The sequence below is a fragment of the Schistocerca gregaria genome, chromosome 7 (assembly GCF_023897955.1).
Source record: "Schistocerca gregaria isolate iqSchGreg1 chromosome 7, iqSchGreg1.2, whole genome shotgun sequence".
Taxonomy (NCBI): domain Eukaryota; kingdom Metazoa; phylum Arthropoda; class Insecta; order Orthoptera; family Acrididae; genus Schistocerca; species Schistocerca gregaria.
In genome coordinates this window covers 343,912,341-343,924,707 of record NC_064926.1, presented here as the reverse complement: position 1 = coordinate 343,924,707, position 12,367 = coordinate 343,912,341, and the positions used below count along the sequence as shown (strand labels likewise).

Genomic DNA, 12,367 nt, shown 5'->3' with positions numbered 1-12,367 from the left:
CAATACACCCTCCCATTCCCGAGGGAGGATTCGAAACTCCGACGGGAGGAGCCGCGCGAACCGTGACAAGACGCCTTAGAATGCACGGCTCCCCGCGCCGCTAGGCGCAGAAACGCATCATGACAGTGTACCTTGCAGTGAAGATTGGGTTAATTCCTTTGTTTAGCTAGAGACACGGAAGCTCTCAAACAGTCCGACATTTCGAACCCGCCACCGTAGCCGGCATCGCCAACGCACATACCTGAGTGATGGCATTCGACGTTGAGGTAGTTGGCTCGATTTCTGTTTGGCTGTTCTCTTAGTACTATTTGAGGGAAAAAGGAAGTATGCACGATTCAGGTCTCGCCCTCTCCCTTTCTTTCATCATAATACAACCTTTAAGACAACTGTCAGACACCGCATGGAGATGGCGGAACTGTTTTTCGATTAACCGGTTGATACTACACTCCCAGTTTCCCAGTGAGGAATGGCTTTTTTTTAAGGGATTGAGATCGAGACTTCGACCTGGGCACTCCATACGTAGTGAAAAAGACGCCAAAACAGTACTACAGCTTGAACACCAGTAATATTTCTTATCTGTTGCTCTGAGTAGTAGTGTAATATTATTCAGCAATGTCAAATAAATAAGTTAGTGTAGGGGGCAGTCCAGTGTTAACGCGAGAGATGGAAAAAATAAAGTAAACTGTTTATTATTTTAAAAGTTCTTGTCATAACTGTATATACATTCATCCCTCTGTGAGACAATATGCTCAGTGCCTTCATGCAAAAATGTTTGCCATTGGTTGCGGAACCATGATTGTACCCATGCGCGGAAACCTTCGTTCGAAGAAAATCGACGGATAGAAATGGCTTTCTTCAAGGCTCCAAAATTACGCAGTGCATGGCGAGAGATCGATAGTGTATAGGCGACGTCTAAGTGCGGCCGAGCAAAACTTCTCCAGTGCACTCAGAACAACCGGGGCAGCATGCGATGTCTATTTTTTGGAGCCCTAAAGAAGAACATTCGTGGCCGCGTATTCGCTTCTGACGAGATGGTGCACGTCAGGAAACGATCGTACTTCCGTAGTCAACCGCAAACATTTTTCCACGAAGGTATTAACCATCTTCATCACAGAGGCATAAATCTATTAACATTTATGGCGACCACTTTTGAAACAATAGTTTACTTACTTCTTTTGTATCCAGCTGGTTTTCATTCGACTCCCCCTTATACGTTCGCACAGGCGCTTCAGCCACGAGCTACTCCTCTTACCTTCGCGAGCCATGAAGAGCAAGCTATAGGTGTTGCCTAGCAGCGGTATGGCCACCGCTCCAGGGAGCTTGTCTATCTCGCTCCAGAGGCGCCACTTCCTGGACACGATCGAGGCTGTGACGGCCACCGCCACGGCCGCCAGTAAGAGCGCCGTCACTTCCAGCATCCTGGAGGCTCCAGTTCCAGCGCGTCCACACCGGCAGTGGCAACGTCTTGGACTGCTCTCCGTCCCACGAGGGGCTACGTCTGCCCGGGTTGTTATCTGCCCATTACCCTAACTGCCCGACGCCTTAGCGCTTTCTACACAGGGCGCCTCTCCCGGCGTAACAACACGTTGTCCTTGGAGGCCTTACTTGTCTGACTCTCACTGCCTTCCCTTCGTCCCAGGAGTCGACTGGCGATCATAACACACATGGCATCGCGCGTGTCGAAAGGCGCGATAGCATTCATGTGTTTAACTTTAAACACGTTTCAATATCAAAAGGAATATGTTTCTTTATTAAATGAATATACTACTTTTATTTTCCGGAATAGTGTCAATGATCCCCATAAATACTGTTAACATTGTAAAGCTGCTATCAAGCGAAGGAGACCAAGGGCAGCAGCATCCCTCGCAAATATCAGTTGTGGGAATGACATCGAGAAATGACTTAGCCATTGAATAGAAAGTGGAACAAAAAAATTGTAAGCACTATCTTTCCAAATAATTACGCCCGGGTTCCCGGGTTCGATTCCCGGCGGGGTCAGGGATTTTCTCTGCCTCGTGATGGCTGTGTATTGTGTGATGTTCTTAGGTTAGTTAGGTTTAAGTAGTTCTAAGTTCTAGGGGACTGATGACCATAGATGTTAAGTCCCATAGTGCTCAGAGCCATTTTTTTTTTCAAATAATTCGTTAACGAATGGAACAGGTTTTAAACATTCTTACGTTTATGCGGATTTATATTTATTGCTTCAGTTGCATATAGTGAAAGGGATCGATGATACCCTGCTTCCTGTACCAGAAATGGTCAGCCAAGGAGAGGGGAAAGGATGTCTGAATAATAAACCGAACAATCAGAGCTCTCCCCGACTAATACACGTTGCAAGATTTCCTTTGAATAGTAACTATTTACTCTTATCAAAACTTCTGGGTGACATTTGCCGTATGTAAGTTGTAGTGTAAGTAATGTTTTATAAAGTGTCTTCAGGTTCGAGTAATCATTTATTTGAGCTATGCCAGTAGCTGCAGATATTACTTCAACTTCGTTTTACGTAGATAGTATGAGGTAGCATCTGTGCTTAGGGAAGACCACTGATTAATAATCTCAGCAAAACAGAGCTTCTAACTGATTAGTTTTCCGTTTGCAGCAGTAGAACCTCACGTAACCATTTTGAATTTAGTCCCGAATCAGAGGACTTGCTAATTACGGGACTTTTCTTCCCCAGAAATGTCTGCAGATTGCTGGATCCTGTCTCACTCTTCGTCGCAATGATGACGCATTTGTTCTCGTATCATTTGTCTTATTTCAAACAGTGAAACGTCCCCTTACAAGAATTATAAAATTTCTGTGCTGATAAACCCCTTACGTTATTTGATTTTCAAACAGTTGAGCAACCCTGAACTTATTCTGATCATTTTAGCGCAACGCAATCTGACTTTCAAAAATCCCTGCAAAAGAATGGCCCTGACTAACATTAACCTACACGTTTCACAAATCACTTACCTCACAAAATCTTCGTTGCTCTAACTAGTGCAATAGAGCGAGCCCCACTTCTGCCAGCTAAATAAAAGATTCAAACTACTGAAGGCACTAACTACTGATAGACACAGATAGCAAAAGAAAGATTTTGATAGAGAACAAACAATGTATTTCCCTTAATATTGTTCAAAAGTCATATATATCAGTTCCACTCTTTCTTAATGAGACACGTCCAGATCGTCCGCTATCAAACTTCCGCCATCTCTCTCCCCACATCCACCACTCCTGGCGGCTAACTTCCAACTGCGCAACGCTACGCGCTGTTAACAGCCAACTGCCCAACACTTCAATAGCCAACAACAATGCATACCAGCCACAGACTGCACACAGCACAGCCAGTGATTTTCATACAGAGCGCTAAGTGGCGTTACCAATATAAAAACCTAAACAGCCTACTTACAGCAGTATAACAAGCAAAATCAGTTGACAATGAGGTGCCAGAAGTTACGGGATAGCGATATGCACATCTGCAGATGGCGGTAGTATCGTGTACACAAGGCATAAAATGGCGCTACATTGGCGGAGCTGTCATTAGTACTCAGATGATTAATCTGAAAAGATATCCGACCTGATATTGGTCGCACGAGGGGAATTAACAGATTCTGAACGCAGCTAGATGCATGGGACATTCCATTTCGGAAATCGTTACCTAATCTAACATGGCTCTGAGCACTATGTGACTTAACATCTGAGGTCATCAGTCCCCTAGAACTTAGAACTACCTAAACCTAACTAACCTAAGGACAACACACACATACATGCCCTAGGCAGTATTCGAACCTGCGACTGTAGCGGTCGCGCGGTTCCAGACTGAAGCGCCTAGAACCGCTCGGCCACACCGGCCGGAACCTAATCTAAAATTCCGCGATGAACAGTGTCAAAATTGTGCCAATAATATCAAATTTCAAGGATTACAACGGAGTGACCAATGGCTTTCACTTAACTCTCGAGAGCAAAGGCGTTTGAGTAGAGCTGTCAGTGCTAACATACAAGCAACACTGCGTTAATAACCGCAGAAATCTATGTGGGATGTAGGGCGAATGAATCTGTAAGAACAGTGCTGCGAAATTTGGCGTTAAGCGGCTGTGGCATCAGACGACCGACGCGATTGCCTTTGCTAACAGCGCGACATAGGCAGCAGCGCCTCTATTGGGCTCGTGACCATATCCGTTGGACGCTAGACGACTGGAAAAGAGTGGTCTGGTTAAGTAAGTTCTGATTTCATTTGGTAAGAGCCGATGACACGGTTCGAATGTGGCGCAGATCCCATGAAGTCATGGACAGAAGTTGTGAACAAGGTGCAAGCTGATGGTGGCTTCATGACGGTGTGGGTTGTGTTTACATGGAATGAACTGGATCCGCTGGTACAACTGAAGCGATCACTGACTGAAAATGGTTAGGTTCGGCTACTTGGACACTATTTGCAGCCATTAAATGATGGAATTTTTATCGATGACGATGCACCATGTCACGGGCCAGTTGTTTGTCACTGGTTTGAGGAACATTCCGTTCAGTTCAGAGGATAGTTTGTCTATCCAGATCTCCCGACATGAATTCCATCGAAAATTTATGGGGCAAAAATCGTGCACATCACGCACAAAATTCTTCAGCGGCAACGTTTTTTTCAATTACGGGCGTTTTTAGAGGCAGCGTAGCTCAGTATTTCTGCACGGGGCTCCCAACGGCTTGTTGAGTCTGTGCCACGTCGAACTGCTGCACTACGCCCGGTAGAAGTAGGCACGATACAATATTAGGAAGTATCCCATGACTTTCGTCAGCTCAGTGTATGTGAGTGTGATACAGAACGTAATAACCCGTTTTGTTCGCACTATTCACCTACCCTTCGTGATACTGGTTTTTCAAACATGGTTCAAATGGCTCTAAGCACTATGGGACTTAACATCTGAGGCTATCGGTCCCCAAGACTTAGAACTACTTAAACCTAACTAACCTAAGGACATCACACACATCCATGCCAGAGGCAGGATTCGAACCCGCGACCGTAGCAGCAGCGCGGTTCCGGACTGAAGCGCCTAGAACAACTCGGTCACAGCGGCCGGCGCTGATGCGTCTGAAAAGGCCACATGTCAGCACTCAGTGGAAACACAGTTGCGGTACTGCCGTGCAAATGCCGTCATTCGTCACCGATGAACACAACAGCACTCAGCTGTGAGGGCACGAACCAGGTGCCTGCTGCGTAGGCCCAGACACAGCAACGTTCGCTGAACAGTCGGGGAGGGAATCTTGCTGATAGCCCTTTTGTGTATGTGGACGGTCAGTTGCTGAACAGTTGCACGCCTATTTGCCCTTACACTTCTCCGCAGCTGTCATTGGCCCCTGTCATGTATGTCCCGTGGTACAAAATGGTTTCCTCGTCGCCGGATTTCGACTTCGTTTTCTCGCCTCGCACGGTATACTTTAAGCATGGTGGTAGGCGCATAGTTTACAAACTTAGCCGATTCGGAGATCCTTCCGGTCTTGACCCGGAAGTCCATGATCATGCCTGTTTAGAGGTCAGATAAATCGCTTCATTTCCAAATAAAAACAACTGCACTGCACATCCACATCCCCCCACCCCCTCACTGTCTACTGCTAACTGCTACTGCTAACACCTGCCGTTCCTGAGTGATTATTACACGTTGACGTCGAACACAGGCGGTGGTGACTGGTCTATGTATCTTGACGAGGAAAATGCTTATGGCCGCTCCAAGATGGTGGTCTGTCACATTGTTGTCACTTTAGCATGATAACGATCAGTAAAGTTTGGCAACTTAGGCGGTCTCGATTCAGATGTAACAAAAAGATAAACTTTCTTCGAGAAAGAAAGGTTTTTCACCCACGAAAAATTTTATAACAAGCCAAAGAATGCCACCTTACTGAATTGAAATATTAGCAACTGAACTGAATTTACATTCCTTTGTCGGGTTTTCTCTCGACGCTTTCCGGCGGATGCCGAGGAAGTAGACGCGTCCGCAGCTCGCGGCCGTGCGGTAGCGTTCTCGCTTCCCACGCCCGGGATCCCGGGTTCGATTCCCTGCGGGGTGAGGGATTTTCTCTGCCTCGTGATGACTGGGTGTTGTGTGATGTCCTTAGGTTAGTTAGGTTAAAGTAGTTCTAAGTTCTAGATGACTGATGGCCATAGATGCTAAGTCCCATAGTGCTCAGAGCCAAGTAGACGGGCTCAGAGTCCGGGGTTGATGGCCGGCGTAGCGAAGAGGGGGCGGGGCACCTGGACGTTCCGGCTGCATCCGGGCGGCATTCCGCGGCGAGTCGAAATCCACCTGTCTCCGTTTCTTCCGGATATTTAACACGGTGGCTCCAGTCTTCCTCCGCTGATTCCGGATTGGTGATTGGCGGCCGTTGGCGATCCCTGACTGGTGGACGGTGATATCATAGTGTGACCATCCGCGCCGGAAAAAGTTTCGTGCGCGTGCGTAGTTCGCGGTTGATTGAGTGTTTGGCGGGAACGCCTCTAGCGCCAGCTGGCGGAACGTGCCGGCACTAAGTTGCAGGCGCCGCTTAACTCTGCCGCGGTAGCCGACCGTAGCGTTTGGGTGGCTGTGCGCGCCCCGGCACTCATTAATTAAAGGGACCACGAAAGGTTCAGTTTCATTTACGACTCTCACATGCCACTCTCAGCCCCAGCTGTAATGAAAGGAATGACATAAGGTTTACCATATCCAGGCTTCCGTAAACGAAGAATCTATCTCGTCAGGTAAGTAATTCACCACTAAAAACCACGAAAATGGAATTTTCAAGCTACTGAGGAGTATGCTATGGGTCGCTGGGCCAGGTATACAAACAGAGACGCGATGTTTGCATGATGTGATTTTCAGTGAGTACCAAATTAATCTCATGTTTAAGGCGTCCATTTCGTCTTTCTAAAATCATTGGGAGAATTAGCAATGAAACGACTTTTCACGGTGGTGTGAACAATGTGTGGGACTGATGATACACCATCAGACTTTCGTAACAATAACATTCACAGAGTTTTCAAGATTGCAAGAGACGACACATGCGAGAGTTATCGGGCAAGCAGCAAGCTGCTGCCAAGAATAACATACAGAAGAAAGTTCATGACTAGTTAGACAACGATCAGTTTGGCTTTAGGAAGGGTAAAGGCACCAGAGAGGCAATTTTGACATTGACGTTGATAATGGTTCAAATGGCTCAAAGCACAATGCGACTTAGCTTCTGAGGTCATCAGTCGCCTTGAACTTAGAACTAATTAAACCGAACTAACCTAAGGGCATCACACACATCCATAGCCGAGGCAGGATTCGAAACTGCGACCGTAGCGGTCGCCCGGCTCCAGGCTGTAGAGCCTAGAACCGCATGGTCACTCCGGCCGGCGGTTGATAATGGAAGCGAGGCTGAAGGAAAAGTAAAGATACATTCTTACGTGAGAAACTTAACGTCAGGATTAGTGACGTAGATGACGTTAAGGAACTCTGCTACCTAGATACAAATTTTTGAGACTGAACGTTTAGAGCACACCATTGTATGGTAGCGAAACACGGAATGTGGAAAAACCGGAACAGAAGAGAATCGAAGGTATTGAGAATGTTGAAAATTGGATGGACTAATAAGGAAAGGAATGACGAGGATCTCCGCAGAATCGGCGAGGAAAGGATTAGTTGGAAAGCAGTGACAAGAAGGAACAAGACATCGGGGAATAACTCAAATGGCAGTAGAGGGATGTGCATTGGGTAGAAAATGTAGCGGACGACAGATATTGGAATACAGGCAGAAAATAATTGACGACACTGGCTGCAAGTGTTACTACGAAATGAACAAGTTGGCACAGGAGAGGAATACACGGCGGGCAGCATCAAAGGAGTGAAAAATTCTATGACTTAAAAAGATTCATGTTGTGAGACCAGTAACTGACAGTGGCTAACTTCATCATGTATGTCTGACGTTATTATCTAAGACGTGTCCGGCCTTTAAAGCTACAGAAAAATGAATATGAAACTCCACTACGCAAATGATGACAAAGCGTTTCTTTCGTTACGGCAAAGCCAGCAATCAGTGTTAACAGGGACATGGTTTGTTGCAGTAATTAAGTGTGCTGGAACAACACCTGTGTAATTCAATTGTGCATCATTAAGCTGTGTGCCAAAACACACAAAGTGGTAGTGTGAATTTCAATATTATCAAAGCCTACGTGCATCGGAATCTCTCTCTCTCTTGCAATGAAATGGAGACTGGGTGTGGCACAGTGTATTGAATGGATTATGTGTAAATTTTACGAGAGATGACATCGTGACCCTTAGCGGTTTAAAAATAGGATTATCGCAGTGCTAAAAAAAAATGGGAGAGAATTAGAGACAGCCCTATCAGTGCTGACATAGGAATCTCAGAGTGTTTACATCGGCAGTCAGCTAGAAGATCGGCTGACTGGCAGTCTGCCAGATAACACAGCAGGGCAAGTGTCCTGCAATAGCTGTAGCACACAGGAAAGCTCTCTTTCGCCACCTCAAATGATGTTTTGTAACAGGAATTATCTAAGTTTTCATTAAATTACTTTTACACCTGATGTCGATCCACACTTAACAACCCCGATAACTATTAGAAGGGGTTGCCCATTGGGATCCGTATGTAAGTATCACAGAAGGAAGACATTAAGAGAAAAGTCTATGAACGTCAAAACCTAATAATTCAGTACAAAATCCAGAGAGGAAGCGTATATAGATGGAGAGAATATACGATACCGTACGAATACACACAAGTGTTAGCCATCGAATTATAACGATGAGAAAGATCAACCGTGTATGCAGCAAGTGACGTGGAATTAACTGCAAGAGATAGAGAACACAGAGAAAGACTTGAAATCGAAAATGTGGTTTAGATACCGTCAATACTTCACCTATTTTGGAACCTAACTAATGGTTCAAATGGCTCTGAGCACTATGGGACTTAACTTCTGAGGTCATCAGTCCCCTAGAACTTAGAACTACTTAAACCTAACTAACCTAAGGACATCACACACATCCATGCCCAAAGCAGGATTGGAACCTGTGACCTTAGCGGTCCCGCCGTTCCTGACTGTAGCGGCTAGAACCGCTCGGCCACTTGGAACCTAACTGTTGAGCCTTCTGGTCAATAGAGTCATTAGGTTCAAACGTTTGCAATGGAGTTACTAGGGAAATCATTTCCCAGACGTCACTTGTTAACAGTACTGTTGCGTTCAGTACGGAAAAATATTTCAAGATTTCAACCAAGAAGTTGGTAAGTATTACGTTATCTGTATCTACTTCAAGTCGTGAAAAAATTGAAGTTAAATAAGTCAATATATATTACTTTATCCATTTTGGCAACTATAAGTGTATCTGTTGAAAATGATCACAACTTGCACAAAAGAAAGTTTATTTCTTTATCGATTTCGGTAACCTAGCTCCCTTCTTCAGAAGACTAGAATTATCGTATTATTAGCAGCGTCAAAAATATGCAGGTGTATGGAGCATAGTACTGTAGTCCTTTACTCTCGAGGAATAAAAGGATCTTTGCTTAAGTAATGGACTGTCGTTTTCATTGCTGTCCCTTTCCTTGCTGTTGTGTGTATTGGGACTTGGTATGGGTGGGTGAGAACTTCGTTTACGCAAATGATTGCTGATTCTTAATCAACAATAAAATTTAATATACTAAATTCTTAGGTTATTAATGATAATAGTAATGATTAAAGATTGTTTCATCACATATTCGTATATGATAAATACATAAAATTAATAAATGCCCAGAATTAGCTCGTTTGACAAATTAGAATATTTCAGCATCTCACATAACCTGAAAATTGAGATATTTACCCAATATACGTTAGTAATCTTCTAATCGAGCACGTTCACAACTATTTATAACGTTTTATGCCATAACCATCACTTTAGCTCTGGATTCTCCGCAACAAACCCAGAATTATGCTGAGTAGAAGTTTCAGAACTAAAAACAAATAAATATCCTTGCTACACATCGAGTGGCCAAAAGCGCTAAATGTATTTGTAATGGTGACCCTTGTGGCGGTATTGGACTCGTCGCATCCTGGTCGTACAGAAAAATTGTGCACTCGTGACGGTAAAGCCAAGAAATGTGACGTCGAGCAGTTCAGGGTTAGCAGCAGTGATCAGTGTAGCGGGTCAGGCTCCAGACTTCGTACCATCGTCTTATACAACGAGGGCGTTTGATATTGTATCTATACATGCTTCCTTTGGATATGGAAGTTAACTTAGACGAACAATTTGGTATATTCTGAACCAGTTAGTTACATTCCTGCATGGGGTTTCATCCTGTCAGCCCATATTTGCCCACAGCACCAAACTGCGTCTGTACAGTGCCATAGAGGCAACAATCTCAGGAATCTGTGAGTTATGTCCTCAATACATTCACCACGATTGTGAAATTACGGATTGTTCTTAGATACTGAGGTCATGAGATGTTCAACGGCCGTAATTGAACTAAAATCTTGTCATGGTTACCAGAAAACGTGTCCTAACCTTGTTTTGGGTGAACCAAGGTTGTAGCTGAATAACACTCGGCTTGATGGTGACACACACTTTGCCTTTGAAGATGCTATAGTACTTTCAGCTTTCTTCTCAAGGAGTTTAATCCTCGATCTTCAGCAATGCTACACTCATGGTGTGTGGAACTGTTGTGTGCCAGAGAATTCATTTTCTGGTGGCGTGTTTTGGAAAACCTTTCCCTCTATGAGCGGCATCAGACAAAAGGAATTTATGTATATGCAGTTGTTTCCCAGAATATCATTCACAATGTCGACTACATAGCTATTAATTTTACTATTCAAGTTGTTTGTTGAAGAATGTCCTTCCACCAGGGGACCAAAATATATTTGTTATCTAACTAAAGATGTGCGCTATAGATCGAATATAACCACGCTTATCAGCAGAATCAGTGAAGCCTTCCAGAACACATATGTGATTCCATGTGGCATGAAAACGAAAGTCATACATGTTTACTTCGCTGCTTCATTTAGCCAACAAAAGAAAGGTAATGTCTATCACATTTTTCTTTTGACTCAGTAAAAGTAATTGTCAGGAGGAGGCTTGGAAGAGACGATACAACGTGTGTCTAAATAGGACGGTGAATGGTATCAGAAAATAAAGGTAACAAGAGTTACAAGCAAAGTATATTTACTAGCCTTCAAAACAATCACCATCATCTACAACATATTTAGAAACGTCCCCTTAGAAACATTTAAAAATGACAGTACTGGAAAACTTCTTACCTTATTTGATTTTCAAACAGCTGAGCAAAACTGAACGTACTCAGACATTTTTCTCTTTAGTTATTCTGATCATCACTAAACTGACACACAATATTTTTAGCGCAACGCAACCTGACTTTCAATAATTCCTACAATCCCTACAAAAGAATGGTCCTGACTAACCATAACCTATACCTTTCATGAATCGCTCACCTCACAAAAATCTTCATTACTCGAACTACTATAACACAGTGAGTGCCACTACTGCCAGCTAAATAAAAGATTGTAACTACTGAAGGCACTAACTACTGCTAACTAGCAAATGAAAGATTTTGATAGAGAACAAACAATGTATTTACCTTAATAATGTTCAAAAGTCATAATATATCTATCTATCAATTCATGACATCCATCTTTACAAATGTCCTTTTGCTGGTGGACTCATAGGCAGGTCGTCCGCTTATCGTAACCTCTCAAAACTCTGGCATCTCTCTCCCCACATTCACCACTGCTGGCGGCTCACCTCCAACTGCACAACGCCACACGCTGTTCACATCCAACTGCCCAACACTACAATAGCGAATATTCCAACAATGCCAACCAGCTACAGACTGCACACAGCACAATCAGTGATTTTCATACAGAGCGTTAAGTGACGTTACCAACATAAAAACCTAAACAGCCTATGCCAACCAGCCACAGACTGCACACAGCACAGTCAGTGTTTTTATTACAGAGCGGTACGTGGCGTTACCGACATAAAAAGCTTAACAGCCTACTTAAAACCTCTGATATCGGTTGCAAAACCGTTGGAAACTGGATCATATTTTTGTAAAAACGGGTGTGGGCTGCTGTTCACCCCAACCAGGAGATTATGATCTGTTAAAGTTACCCACGACAACATTTATTGTGTTAGTATCGTACAAGCTCTCGAATTATAGAGGAGAGAACATCACACAGTGACCACGATTTTTTTAAAAAGAAAATGCAGTGTTTCATAAGGAATTCTATCCTTTTACCTAATTTTCGAGTCTTATAGGTCAACCGAATTTCAGACAATTCATTATCGAACACAGCAGATTAAGATACTCGTGAAAAACTGACACGAAAAACATTACGCACGTTTCTTATAAACTTCTGAAGATACGAATAACATCAAAG

At 43.9% G+C, this 12,367-nt stretch overlaps 1 protein-coding gene across 2 annotated transcripts in view; it reads right to left on the bottom strand.

Annotated features, from left to right (window-relative positions):
- Window positions 1-12,367, bottom strand: part of LOC126282119 (cytochrome P450 4C1-like) — a 92,988-nt gene that overhangs the window by 49,423 nt on the left and 31,198 nt on the right. The window contains exon 1 of one of the 2 annotated variants that reach the window (XM_049981588.1): window positions 1,253-1,533. The exons of the other annotated variant lie outside the window; for it this stretch is intronic. Coding sequence (XP_049837545.1) covers window positions 1,253-1,418 — 166 coding nt within the window. The 5' untranslated portion in view covers window positions 1,419-1,533. Of the gene's footprint in view, window positions 1-1,252; window positions 1,534-12,367 lie in introns of those variants that run through there. 2 annotated transcript variants of the gene reach the window in all.